This window comes from Sardina pilchardus, chromosome 2 (genome assembly GCF_963854185.1).
Source record: "Sardina pilchardus chromosome 2, fSarPil1.1, whole genome shotgun sequence".
NCBI lineage: Eukaryota > Metazoa > Chordata > Actinopteri > Clupeiformes > Clupeidae > Sardina > Sardina pilchardus.
Window position 1 is genome coordinate 3188666 of NC_084995.1, and position 15016 is coordinate 3203681.

The 15016-nt window shown below is 39.7% G+C and overlaps 1 protein-coding gene across 3 annotated transcripts; it reads right to left on the bottom strand.

The window, feature by feature from the left end:
• Nucleotides 1-3889: 3889 nt before the first annotated feature.
• Nucleotides 3890-12622, bottom strand: clta (clathrin, light chain A). 3 transcript variants are annotated; one of them, XM_062516621.1, is made up of 7 exons: nt 12308-12622; nt 10100-10128; nt 9115-9232; nt 8905-9016; nt 7611-7664; nt 6042-6077; nt 3890-4657 (listed from the first exon to the last, which is right to left on the bottom strand). In XM_062516621.1, the coding sequence occupies exons 1-7, from the start codon at nt 12510-12512 to the stop codon at nt 4486-4488; spliced, it is 726 nt and encodes a 241-aa protein (XP_062372605.1). In that variant the 5' UTR covers nt 12513-12622; the 3' UTR covers nt 3890-4485. The 3 variants fall into 3 exon arrangements, with proteins under 3 accessions (XP_062372605.1, XP_062372610.1, XP_062372620.1); XM_062516626.1 differs by lacking the exon at nt 6042-6077; XM_062516636.1 differs by lacking the exons at nt 6042-6077; nt 7611-7664 and having other exon boundaries at nt 12308-12620.
• Nucleotides 12623-15016: the final 2394 nt, after the last annotated feature.

Below are 15016 nucleotides of genomic sequence, written 5' to 3' on the forward strand. Positions count from 1 at the left end.
CAGGTATTCAAGGTCATGGGGTCCATGTCCTAATGTTCTCCCTCAGTATCGTATCTATATCGTTATCCATTTATAGTTGTTGTTTGTTGATAGACCTGATAATTCAAGCTCTTGATGTTAGTTTCTTTCTTTCTTTCTTTTAAAAAAAAAAAAAGAAATTCAAGTTCCAGGCATGTTTTTAAGGGGATGAAAAAACTGAAAAGACTGATCTAATTCTTTTAAGTTGTCTACACTCTAAAAACAGATTAGTTGAAAAATATATTATTGGTGAAGCATTGGTTGTTTTTTCAAAATGCAACCATTCATCAGCCAATATTATTAGTTGCTACTACTAATATGGATGAATTATAGCCACTCTCATAAAAAGTGGGAGGCTATGGTTGGGGTCTATTTTGTTCCCTAATGTAGCCTTCACATTTTGGTACCTTGATCACAATTGAGCCCCAACCTTACAGTACAAACATGTACATTTCAACTTCTATAAATAAACTCAGAATGGCCACCTTAGGCAGAGACTTGGTGTAGTCATGTGTTACTCAAAAGTTGTTGGGGAAGGGGATTTCAGATCGACCATTACTTTTTAAAATTTAACTTCAGTTCACACTTTACAAGTGATGCATCTTTCATCAGAAGAGCTTATGAAGTGTGACAATTTGCCAAACATGTCTGCACAATGGAATAATCTTTGTGAAAGAGAAGGCAGCTATTCAGATGTTTAGTTGAAATTTAAAGAGGTTCAAGATTCAAAGATTCAAAAAGCTTTATTGTCTAATATGTTGCCATGTTGTAAAATGTTATCTTGATTCATCATCATCAACCATTTTTTATTCAGGGAGAAACTGACTGAGCATCAAGCTCTTTTACAGCAATGCCCTGAGTTAGAAAACATACAACAACAATAATCAAAATAACAAAACAAGAACAATAAAAAAGATACAAGAGGCAAATAACAAAATAATAATACATGAATAATTAAGAAATAAAAATTGAAGGCAGAGTGTGTGTGTGTGTGTGTGTGTGTGTGTGTGAGAGAGAGAGAGAGAGAGTTGTATGCATTGCATTGGGAATGAAGGATTTGTTGTATAATGACTTTTTAACCAAACCACTCTGAACCTTCTTCCTGTATGGTAATAGCTTGAAGCTTTGGTGGAGGGGGTGGGAGGCATCCTGGATGATGAAGTTGGATTTTCTTTTATAAAGATCAGATGGCTGTTTTTGCTGAATGCCTATAAGGGCTTGCCTGGCTATCCTAGCCAGCTTGCATTTGTTTGGTAGGAGCTGTTCCAGTTGAAAGCTATATGACAGACTCTCAGTGACTATAGCATGTCTTGTCTCACTTCAAATCCTTTAAGAGACACGTGTGCTGTTGGGCCTTATTGTAAATTGTGTCAACCTGCAGGGTGAAGGTGAGGCGGTGGTCAACTGAGGCGGTGGTCAACTAAGACAACTAAGAGAGACATGAATTCAGACAGGACATTTGACAGGAAAGTCATGCAGGTTAGGGCGGAGAACTATCCTCGCTAACGGCACATTTCCATGCCTCCAGCTGGGACTCGAGGAACAGCAGGATGTACCGGCCACGTAGGAGTCCACGCGGCGAGCCTCACACCAAGTCATAAACACCCGCCATAGGTAAGAGTAAACTGCCCATGTAGATGTCGCACAGACCTACTGCATTGTCTACTAAGACAACAGAAAGGGAGCTCTCGCAGTGGACCGTCCAACAGGGTGGTATTTCTGAACATCAGAATCAGCCTAATCTGCTCCACTCCAAATCTGAGCCTATGACCCTGACTGCACCATGGCTTTCCAACCCAGGGAAAGACTGTCATTCCTTGGGGGGGAAAGAGCCACCATTGTGTCAACTCCCTTGTCATGAACAGGTTGACCTCCGCCTTGCTGGTGTGACATCAGATCCCCTCATCCTGAGGGTGAAACTGGGCCTAGCCCAATAATTAACAACAGCCCAAACAAGATTGTTGGACTTCTGAATTTGATCTCTGTGCCCTATACCAGTTCTTGAAAGAAAGAAAATGATTCTCAATATCTCATTATCTCAATAATAAGTCACAATGACATCAACAAAGGGTAAATTATTGGGTGCGTTTGAATTATCGTCATGTAGCATCACTTTCTACATTCCACAGTGGGGAGAAGTTCATTTTGTCTAAAAGAAAATGTATTCCCATATTAACGGCATACTTGAGGTTGAAGTTTCACGCCTACTGGATATATTCAAGATACATTGCCTCATGATTCTCTTGTTCAGTTCTGCACTGGATTTGAATTAGGAACCTTGGGCGCAGATGCTGTTGTATGTAGTACATTTCGGTGACAGAAGTTGAATCACTGCTATGTAGTGCTGTAGTGTAGCTATGCCATCTGTATTTCAACTTGAGTATGGAAAGTGTGTACTTTTATCATCCCTGAAATCTGATATCTAACTATCCCGCCTTCTATCCCAGTGGCATCATCTTCATTCTCTCTCTCTCTCTCTCTCTCTCTCTCTCTCTCTCTCTCTCTGTCTGTCTCTCTAGTCTACTCTGAACATCATAGTGAAAACAGTAAACATATTATCAGTGAATCAAATGAAGTACTTTGCATGATGTTAAGGAATGGAAAAGTCCCTTTTTTTCTGATCTGAATGACAACTCAAGAAATATTCACTTGTAGACCCTGTACACAGTGCAGTGTGTTGCAGATTGACTTGCTTTCACCAAAATGTTTGTCTAAAGGCCAAATGTTTGTCTAAAGGCCATAGTCAAAGTATATTATGATTACGCCCTTGAGTCAACCCTCCAAAATCACATGCAGGAGTATTTTCCTACAGGAAGATAGTGACTAGGGAGAGGCCACAGTATAGCCATTGTTCCAACAATACAGCATTCAATGATCATAAAAGCCATAAAAATGGACTCTATTACAGGGTGGCAAAGAAGCCATTGGTTTAGCAGATTCACATTAAAGTGTTTATGGATGTTGCTTAAGAGATGGCAGGAGGTTTTTATGGTCACATCACAATGCTGAAAGAGCTTTTGGCCAATCCTCTGAGTTACAGTACCTGTGCAAATCTAACTATTCCCGCCAATGATTCAAGAAACACTATTCCATTTATGAAATATTGAACTGGTAACATATTTTTGTGAGAATATTTCTCAACTGGGAACTTGTAAAGTTGAAGGACAATGATTAGAATGACTAGAAATGACTCTTTGCACACTGCAAATGACTAGAACTAGTCATGACTCTACCTCTGCACAATGATAATACAGTTGAATCTAAACCAATCTGATCTACGAAATTGATTATACACTACATCACAAGAAAACCTGCTGTAGTCAGTGGTCAAATTAAAACTTGGGAAAGGTTTTGACCACCAGCAAGCACAAGGGCAAAACAACACTGGAGTGGCTCAGAAACAGTAACAGGAATATTCTTGAATGGCTCATTCAAAATCCAATAGGATGATGGGGTTACAATCTACCTAGTTACATCAACCTAGACGTTCCATATAAATTCAAGGAGGGGAATCCAGGAATGTGCTTAACTCCACATAAAAAATAGGGTTTTGGGTGCGTAAAGCACTGGATAAAACAAAAAAAAGGAAAAACACTCTCAAGCTATAACTTATTGTATCAATTACAATGGTAGAGAAGAGGAAAATGTATGTACTTCTGTACCATTGTGCAAGTTACTTTGCATAGCATTTAGTATCTGCTAAATGAAATAAATGTTAAATAGTACCATCAAACAGAATGATGGACATTGGATAGACTTCTGGCTTATTTGCTTTGGTGCAATATTTAACAATAAGGAGGAAGAGGATGTTGGCAGGAAAATACACAAAGGTTCCTTGTTTGTCTTGGCAGAAAATACACAAAAGCTGGTCTGAAGTTCCATATACCTTTAATGATATTCAAACAGAGGATGATACGTGATGCAACAAGCCAGGTTAGCTCTGCTTTTAAGACAATTACCTATTATCTATTTCTGTCCTCTTACTTGTGTATACATGGGAGCCAGTACTCTCTATGTACAAAGATACACACACAGAGGACACATATAGTACACTGTATGTATACAGACAAATACACAGGTCATGTTTATTAACCAATTCCTGGAGAGGTCAAGGAGAAATGCATAGATTCATAAGTCACAATACAAACACGCCAGCTCTATGGGAATGAACAAAATCAAATGAACAGAAAACAAAGCTCACACATGATGACGTTTGGTCCTTTGAAGACTAAACAAACACATTCAGAAAATAACTCGACAATTTCTTCTTTGAAACAACAGGACTTTTGAAATAGGGTTGAAATGTATTAAACACAACAGCCACAAGGAAGTTTTACATGGTGCACTGTGGAATGGTAGTGTTGTCCTCGTGGCTGCTGTAGTTCTGGATCAGTAGCGCTTGCTTTCTTCATCTTTACCCACTCCCTTACCCCCTCCCTCTCTCTCTCTTCCCCTATACCAGTAGGCCTAACGGACTAGGGGTGACTGCTTGAGAGAGATGAGAACAGAGCGCATGCGAGATACATCTTTGGCCTGCTTGCTTGACTTGGGGTTGAAGTCACAGAGGCGTGCCACGCGCTCCCACTCTGTTCCTGGGTTGTTCTCGTCCAGGTCAGACACCATGGCCTCCTCTGCCGCCCTGGTGAGAGGAAGAGCAGTGAGCAACTTGCAATGCCACAGGCCTCAGACCACCACCCAAATATACCCCTGATGTTCAAGCCTGCAGCGTCTACAGCCCTTGAGGCCCAGAATTTGGCCCCATAGATTGCCAATGACTGACTTCCCATCTCACTGGGTTAGTATACAGACTTCTCTTCTCAAAATGTTATACGTGCTGAAACACAGTGTATCAGTGTTCAACAGAGGATCTCAGGTCATGTATATTAACCAATTAGGAATGAGAGGACAGAGATGATCTCATTGATTTTGTATCACAGCTTCTGTTCAAAGCGTGTCCACATTAACATATTAATAAATTGATAGTCAATATGAATTTAGAAGTGAATGTGTTCTATAGCTGCAGGAGGGATACAAAAGGGTGTATGGAGCTTGGGTGGTAGTTCTCAGAGGCAAACATACATAAGAATCCAAAACGACCATAGAAAAACATTCTCAAAGTGACCACATCAAAAAGCAGATGATATTTTAACTTCATTTAGATTTGAATATAAAGCATGCCCCATCTCCAATCAGAGTCGCACATTTTAGCTCAGATTTTCCCCAAAAATTGGAGGTAATTGTCAAACGGACAGAACTGGCTAAAGACTTGTGCCACGTCAGAAAAAAGCTACATTTAATGCTTTTCCCTTCCCCTTAGAATATTCTTTTGACCTCAGAGAGCTGAGATGGACTGTAAATACTCTGTCATGTATGCTTGTCCTGCGGGGTATCCTACTACATGGCATGTTTGTAAGACTAATCAAGCAGCTTACAGAAGCCAGGTTTGCCATGCAGAGAAGCAGGGCATTTGACAGTAGCCAGGGCCTTATGTAACTTTGCAAACACTGAAAAGGTTTATTTTTGAATATAACCATCTCTAATGAAATGCTGAAGTAGCTCCAAAAGGAAAAAGAAAAACAAGGGGGGACCTTGTACTAAAAGGTCAGGCAAGAGCTTATGGCCTTGTGCAAGCCAAACAGGGCATTGGCATGGCAAACCAAACCCAACCCACCCAACCAGGACAAGACACCTTTCCACTGCCATGGACTCCAGTTTCTGGGGAGGAGGAGACCCCTCTATACTAGTACACAATACACACAGCAAAATGGGAATGAGAAGCCAATGAAGATCACCGTCACAACGAACTACAAAGAAAGCACAGGACTGGTGGACCAACACATCACCACAGAGGGACATTCATTTCCTGATTTGGCAGTGGATTAGAATTATGTATATATAAAGAAAATATATAAATATACGTATATATATAGAAAAATATAGCATCTCAGATTGTTTATTTTTGGCATACTACTTTTCCTGAAAGTATTCTTTTTCTGTTTGTTTTTGTTGTATTTTTACTTAACTGGTCTAGGCGGTAGCAAGGATGGTTAATGTGTGTGCTTAAAGGTGCGAAGAGAAAGAAAAAGGAGAAACAGATCAGAAGTCAGATATATAGAAATGAAAATAAATGAGATTTATGCAGATGACCAAAGCCAGCATGCATTTTCTTTTTCTTTTGTTTTTGAAACCAGGTTATCTTTTATATGCCTTTTTCTAATTGTGAGCTTAGCTTGCAGCCTTCATGATAAATGCCAATTCAAAGTCTTTAAGTACCTAAAACTACCGGTAATATGTTCTGTGTGGCCATAAAGACTGGCTTTAGAAGATTCAACTTGACCTCTAGGTTGTTCATGGCAGATATGAGGGCTGCAATGCCAACATAAGCTTTTCTCCATCTATGATAAACAGCAGTTTTTCCAAACATTGCCTACAGCCTACGTTTTATGTTAGAAGCAACTAGGTGTCCAACAATCCACTGTTGTGGCAAACAGCAAAGGAGCTATGGGAAGGAACGGGAAAACCACTACCACTCTCTGAGAGAAAGGAGGTCATCCTCAGGGCTCTGTGTCCTCAAAGAATCTGAGAAAGCAGACCAATCCATGGCCACCACTGTTTCAGCAGTGCACAGAGCCCTGCTAACAGGGTCTCAAAGTTAAATAAAGCAGAAGTATTAATATGTCATTTTTTATATGTCACAAATATTCTGTTGCCGAGTGAATGACACTGACTTTATAGCAGAGGGTGACAGGATTTCCCGCCTCATCAACTGTGACTAAGCAAATTAAAAAAGACAGCATAGCACAGTGTCACTAGCTCTATGGTAGCAAACGCATGAATAGCAGTTAGAGTTTGCATCATTTGGACAAAGCTGGAAACACAGTTGCTTGGAACAAAATAACTAATCTAAGTCTACCAGCTAATTATCTAGACTATAAAAACACTGTTTTGCCGGTAACATAATGTTTCATCATACTGTTTCATCAAAACAACTGCTTGACATGTTAAAATCACTACTAAAGGCTAATGACTTTCTTTCATCTATGCTAAAACAAACATCTATTGACAAATGGTTTATAGCACACAAGTAAAATGACTTCAAATAACCACATGGCACTGATATCGTGATAATGAGGAATGAAATGCAATGATAAATGAATGAAGAGTTTATAGCGCACACGTAATATGAAAACTAGCATGAAAAATGGTCTCGTTTTATTCGGAAGAACAACTCCTGTCCTTACTGGTCATGCACTGTCACGGGAACGGAAAACTGTTGTTCTGATAAAAGGTTCATTAAGACTCATATGAACCTTTTCAATATAGAAGAAGGGCAACTGGACTGGTGGGAAAAATAAATTAAACAAAGATGCGCATTTCTTTACATTTCATTACAATAGGAAAAAAAAAAAAAACATTCTCGATAACTACAAGCAATGTCATCAAGTAGGTGTTGGGTGGAAACTTAAACTGTGGGGTTTGGAAGATAATCAACTAAATGTACAGACAAAAAACTGAGAGGGGGGAGGAGGTGGAATAAAGCGTGTTAATGCGAGATGTATGTGAAAAGAAAGGATGTTAGTTTAGCAACATACACATAACCAATGAGCTCAGAGAAGGGCTGTTTGTAGAAATCTTCATCCAACACCCTGGATCGAGAGGTGTTCCAGAGGACAGCAGCAAAGCGGGAGAAAAGAGAGAGAGCGGTAAAAAGGAGAAGAAACACGCTCACTAACTCGCACTCTCAAAGATCAATCTGGACAAGCACACAGAGTTCACACACAGTCATTTCACACACATACTGTACGAGACAACAACACTGAGCACATAGACTCAGTCTCATGTCAACACTGACTAAATGTTTGTGCGCGTGCACCCCCCCCCCCCACCACACACACACACACACACACACACACACCATTTGCAATATTCATGCTGGAAGGACATCTTACACTACAGCCCCAGAACCTGATCCTAGCCATGCATGTCTGTCAGTAACTCTCGGGCTTTGTAGGTGCCTTACTCATGAATCATGACACGACGCATGATTCTGTATGAGAGAGACATTAATAGCTTGCATCTGCAGTTCAGAATTATGAACCCTTAGTTGAAAGCTGAAATTGACATCATATTCGTAATTTCCACAACATAAAGTCTAAGATACAGTAGGACTAAAGGTAGAACACAGCTACTGTACAAGCAGTTTTAGAATCACACATCGCATGGGATGGCAACAAACAACTCCCCTAAACAGGGGACTCTGAAATGGCAAGCAGATAGACAGATTACTCAGTAATAAAATCGGCAATCTTTTAGAAATGTGTATATTACCTCTATAGTATATCTATAATATTACTCTATTTCTTTTATACAACGGTCCTTTGACAATTCATTTTACTTATAAGATGCAATTAAGACAACATATATCATGATTACAATGATTTGATGAAGTTAGGTAACGTGATCAAATTCAGATCATAAATGCTTTGAATTTGCGGCTCCAAGAATACCCCAATAATCTCATATTATAACCCATTATATTGTACCACAGAATATTTTACTTTGAAGTGAAGATGAAGGGGGAACTGATAGACAGCTCAGTAGTCTACTGAAACACTCCTAAAGAGATACAGAAGCTGCTTCCATTTCTCTCTATTGAAAAACCTACAGTCCAGTCACTGCTTTTTTTTTTTTTCTGTCTTAATGATCCTATGAATAAAGAAGGTTGTAATCAATATCACGGAATTCTGAAATTTGACAGCTAAATTGATTGAGTTCTTGGGTGTGCTTAATTCCATTAGATACTTTCTGTTCCAGCTGCTGTTAAGCTTGATAAATGATACCCACTGGGATTAAAGGGTCTGGTCAGGTGAGGGAGCAACATGTTACCTGTTGTTGACTTTGGTCTTTGCCAGCTGCTCCTCCTGCCGTGTGTGCCAGTCCTCTAGCTCCACCTTGGCCTTCTCCTTCCACTCCGTCTCCTGTTTACGAGAGTTGGCATCTGGGGCAGAAAAGGGAATGTGAAGAGGTCTGATGGTAGTGTGGCTATGGAGGTTATGAATATCAATATGAAACCAATGGGCTGGATTCATCACTCACCCAAAAGCTCCAGGCGGTCTCTCTGCTCCTCCCTCCACTTGCGCAGACTCTCTGGCTCAGCCTGCAAGCGGTCAGCGCTGGAAATGGCTGCATACGCATCAGATGGACCATTACTCTCCTGGAAGAGATTCAGACACATATTTAGAGTTGTTCAGAATTTGTCCTCATTTACAAATGACACTGGCTACATCAAACATATTATACCACTGTTTGGTTGACTTCCCTAGAGATGCGGTGTTCAGAACGTCAATTCAATTTTGTTAAATACACTTATGAAGTAGCTCCAGTGTTTTGGCCGTATCGCACTTGCATATTAATTTTCTGTGAAGTCTGAGTGAACAGTCACGTTGCATCAGAGCTATAAAATAGCATTCTGACAGACGTTCAACACCATCTCCTCCATCCCTAGCATGAACAATAGATTAACCACACATGACAGTACAATGAAACCTTGCCATACTGAGTTGGAGGAGCTGGTAGGGGGACGAAGTTTGGTGCTGTTTTGAACGACATTACTGGTTAAAAAAATGCTATATGGGAAGCGTTTAGCTCACCACCCTTAGCTAATCCACTGTGTGATTTGGGGCTATAGCGTATACTGGGGAAAGCTCTGTAATGACTGATCAACATAAAAAACTGTCTCCACAGCTTATTTGATGTTTTAATGCAGAAAAAGACCATGGGGTCAATTTTCACTGGAGTACACTTTAAAAGGTTTAAATTATAACAGCAAATAACACAAGGCGAGTGGCAACAGTGGTATAAATGGAATAATGGACTACCCCTTGTTCGGCTAACAGACATTAATGAACTTACGAGGTGCATTATCCCCTCGAAGTAACATGCATTCATTTCTGTTAACCTAACGTTGTGTCATCCATTATCCCATACTTAACCTTGTCAAGTTTCAAGCTTTGCCCATTTTCAAATGTTACACCATATTGATAGCAACTCTTCACAAACTGTAGGCCTATGTTCACCTCACCTCGTGCACATCTCCATTCACTGCTCCACCTGAAATAGAGGTGAAAAGACCATTATTTTGAGAACACCGCTCAACAAGATATAGATAGATTATAAGATAGATTTCAGAACACACAAAACTTTACGAAGGAGTGCAGCAGACACTTGTGCTGCATATGCACCAACTGTTACTGTGTTTAGGCTTGGAATGACTTCAATACCTTGAGACAACTCATTAATATGTTGGTACTGAACTGACAGCAGAGCTAACACAATGGCTGGTTTGCATAATAATTATGATTGTACCTAAATAATTCAGCAACATTTTGTTACATTTCATGTCTGTACCCAAAACACCTCCATAGTTTGTTACTGTATTGTCTGTTAATTTTCCATTCAGGTTTGTTTGCTATGTCAGTCATGTCATGGTGTGTATTATTTTGGGGACAGACTATGTTTCGGCTCTCTGCCACATTTCAAATGATTTAAATTAAGTCATCCATATTTTGGGTTTTAATAGTGTGTTCAGAGAAACAACTGCGCTACTGTGAAGTACTGCAATGAAGGAGAAGGGCAGTACATCAACATCTACTGAATCATGATACAGAGCATTCTAATAGAATGTAACCCTTGACCATAACCATGACTTTCTATCACTTATTGTTGCCAATGACACAGTAAATATTTTTTAAACAATATTGAATACAAACATGATGTGGACATAATTTAACTATGAACAATTAGTCATTCAACGTTTCATAGATGTCGGGAAAAGGACATTTAGGCTTTGCTACTCTCTCACAATTGCAGTCAACATTCCAGGTGGCTTTGTAACGGCATCCACCTCATCAATTATTTATCTACTCCAGCCAGAATAACACTGAAGTCGGTGAGGGATGAGAAACGGCGGCTGGGGACGAGAATGATGTTGCATTGTGGTAAGCTAAATGACAAGGTCATTTGTCGACAGTGCCAAGTAAACAATTACAGTGTGGTAGAAATCAACCTTGACGTACCATAAACAACACCGATGCCCTTCAAACACCATCATTCATCTTTTCAAATTTCAAATAGTGCATGATACGTTATCTTCCAAAATCTCCTCCACACCAAAGCACACTGTCTGTGTATCCTCGCCATATCACGACTTCCCACATCAGTCGCATTCACAATGTCCACCATGATCAGCTAGTGGTACACCGGGAAATTCTCTCTGAGAAGTGCATAGCCGAAAGCCTCAACAGTGACAGGAAAAACTAGAGCTGTGTCAGCCCACGGCGAGGAAATAGAAAACGCTGATAGTTTCCACTGGTACAAAGGTCGTGGTGCAAGATAACGACGCATTGAGCTTGGAGTAGTGCTAATGTTTGCTACAGACTGATTTGACAGGTTAACCACAGCAGAGCCAAGTAGTTAGCATAGCAAGTTAGCTGGACAATGGTATCAACCATCTCGAGTTTCATGAAACAAATTAAACCACTAACATAACTAACTAAACGGCTGAGTCAGAAACCAAGCTAGACAGTATTTAATACAACCCAATGGACAACCACGTTGACAGTGGTCTAACGTTAACCTTTCAATCAGCTTTCGTGACAATAAACCAACGTTAGCTAACGTTAGCGTAACCAACGTTAACTAGCTAATCAAGTAGCGTTAATAGTTCGTGTGATATTCAATTTACATTCTTCACAAATAACTCAAAACTTAACTTGCCCATTACCTTAGTTCAAGATAAAATATTAACATTCAAGTAATTTAATCTCCTCATAATGTATGACAGTGCTATCGTCAGATAGCAATTCTCTTGCGGGCAACGTTAGTGCTAGCGTCCTTTCATTCAGTAACGTTAACGTTGCTATGTTATCGATACAAAACCTAGCTGATTTGGCCAAAAGGCTAATGTTAGCTAGCTAGAACTAGACAGCTGAAGTGCCACATTCCAGGTGTAACGTTAATGTTATTGGCTGTCTAACGTTGACATTAGCAAGTGAGCTCCTAAACTAACGTTTGCCTTTTACGTATTGATTAAGGAATTAACGTTAACATCAATGCTAATGGTATGAAAGAATCAAATGTAGCTACGTTAACACCATTTAAAATACCGTTATATGGCAAATCTGTTGAAAGATGGATGTGTGGATTACAGATAAGCACATACGAATTAATGTTGTTTCATTTTGACGCTGGTAACAAACATAACAAATCTAACTCAAACCACATAATTTACCAGCGGCATCCTGATCTCCTGTCAGATTATTGCTGAGAGAAGAGGGGACGTCTCCGCTGTCCAGGATGCTGAACCCTTCATCGTTCTCAATCCCCGCGATCTCACTTTCTTGCTGGGCCAAGAAAGCGGCAGCGGGATCTTCTTCGGTCCCCACGCCATTACCAGCATTCGACTGTGGTGCGCTGAGCATATCAAAGTCGTCCATGTCTACCTATATGTCACTATAGACCTAATACTTTATAAGAATGTTTGTAAAATGGCCAGTGGTCAATTATCTTCCCTACGAGACCAGCGCTAGAGGAAAGCTACAAACGGAAACAAAGAGAAGACCAATAAGGTACAGGATATTTTGAAGGATCGACCAACCATCCAACCATAGAACGAGACATCCTCAACAGACCAATGGAATGATTGAACTTGTCACGTACACGTCCCGTGACCCACGGGTTGTACAATGATGATTGGCTAGTTGAGCGCTCATCGAATTATTATGGTTAGTAAATTTCTTAGATTTATTTACCAGTGGTTACTTTTGTGTCTGTTACAGTGGTAACATTAACTACGTTTTCATTGAATGTTTGGGTACAAAGATTGTTAGGATATTTATTATTATTGTAGCCTATAGTGGCTTGCAAAAGTTTAATCCCCTTGGATATTACCCCTTTATCGCGTGTTTTTTTTTTAACAATAAAAATCCTCTCTTTAATGTCAAAGTGAATGTAAAATATATATGCTAAATATATAATGCAAAATATAATATAGCGATTGTATATTCACCTATTCAGGTAAGTATTTAGTAGATTGGCCAATCCTTGTTTGGTTGAACGGGATCAGGTGTGAACAACCTTTTTCAAGTTCAGCCACAGATTTTCTAGGATTGAGGTCTGGGCCAAAGATGATTACTTTTTATAGTTTATTTATTAGGCCTACTCAAAATCACACTGAAAGTGATCCCCAAAAATATTGTTCTTCATATCGTTATAGTTTATGTGTGAACATCACCATTCATACTAACAAGAGCGATAGGCCTATTTGTTTAAAGTTGTTGTTATAGTTATGTTCTTGGTGTGAACGACCCTGAAGACCTGTCAAATATTTTTGGTGAATTCCAGTTTTCATGCATTTTTAGGGCCTGCGCACCATATGGTGTGAAAGCCCTATTGTCCCTGTAAGGATTATTATTGTGACCTCCGCTAGCATAGCTAACACCGGCACATGAAACTTGGTGGGCATGTAGCCCCAGCAGACTTTTACGGAAAAATTTAGTTTGGTCCGGGGGCCACTCCACCCCCGCAAAACTAACTAGGGGCCTATACCTGAAACCTGGTATGCAAGAGCCCGTATCAACTAAGCTTATAACCAGTCATTTGTGATTTGCACCCCCATGGTAAAAAATGAAAATGCAATATAATATTGCTTCATTCGCCCCTATCTTCAGATTAAATGTTATTAACTGCACCAAATTTCCAGTGTATGATCAACCTGACATCCTCTGGGAGTATGCCAAGTTTTGTGGAATTTCATCCTTGGGGGCTATAAAATAAATTATTTTTTGTATACATTTAGTGACTGTCAACCCATCAGCATGCAGATGGTCCTTTTGGGTGAAGGGTTGCTGGTTACTAATGATACTGTCACACTCACACGCACAGATACACACACATCCACAGATTCCACACACGGACACACACACACGCCCCCGTAAACAGTGATGGTGCAGACAATGGCACCACACTCTATCATCGCAGCATTCTCTTCTACCTAATTGTATGTAGCCTACATCCCACCTTCGTACAATGTGTAGCTAGGACAAAGGACAAAATGTGTGAATTACAGGAAAGACACAGCAGGGTTGAAACATGGCCTTTCTTTTGATCGAAATAGCCTGTGTTGTGTGGACATTAGCCTGCCTCTTACACACACGTTTACAAAGACTTATTTTTGCCCATCGAATTAACTAGCAGAAATTGTGTAGATATCGGTTTATAAGCCTTAGAGTGTTTGTGTTATTGTATAGGTTGATATATTGTCACTAGATATAACTAGTCTCGTGGTTGGCATATACTTTTAGCTACACACACCACATTTGGTAGGTGCATGTAACTCCTCCAGACGAACAACTTTCTATGTACACTGCGTGAGCAGTGCCCAACAGCAAGTAAGGTAATTGGGATTTTGAGCGTTGTGACACATGATCAATTTTGAAATACTTCATAGATGATTGATCCGATTCATGTCAACGTTGGTGTATGATGTTGATGATTCTAAATTGAGAAAGTTTTTTTTTATAGTAATGTGCTGTCATAGCATTATGAATTTGCATACCTCGCCACATAAATAGCAAATGTGTGATACATTTGCTATGCATTGCTTGACACGGCTCAAACCTCTTGTTATGGTAATGATGATATTCACATGTCCATATTGCGTATTTGACAAAAGATAGAATGACAATTACAGTCATGGCACATGATCAATTTCAACACACTTCTCCTAGGTGGTTTATCATAACCATATAAAAATTAGAGGACATGATGTCATGCCCCCCCAAACCTTGCCAAGTAGGCTGAAATCTATTGTTCTGAATTAGAGCTGCAGCCATATGATTTGTGTAAAACATCACATCCAACAGTAAGTGAGTAAGTGTTTCCATAGCATAAAACTTGCAAGAACAAATAGCACAAACATCAGATATGTTCCGAAATGTCA

Excerpts from the sequence above, each read along its gene's own strand:
- clta (XM_062516621.1), bottom strand. The coding sequence starts at position 12,512 with ATGGACGACTTTGATATGCTCAGCGCACCACAGTCGAATGCTGGTAAT. Across the intron at positions 9,233-10,099 it reads TGAATGGAGATGTGCACGAG|GAGAGTAATGGTCCATCTGA; the intron begins GTGAGGTGAACA and ends AATCTCTTCCAG. Across the intron at positions 6,078-7,610 it reads TCTGAGCTCATTGGTTATGT|CACACACATTAACCATCCTT; the intron begins GTATGTTGCTAA and ends CGCACCTTTAAG.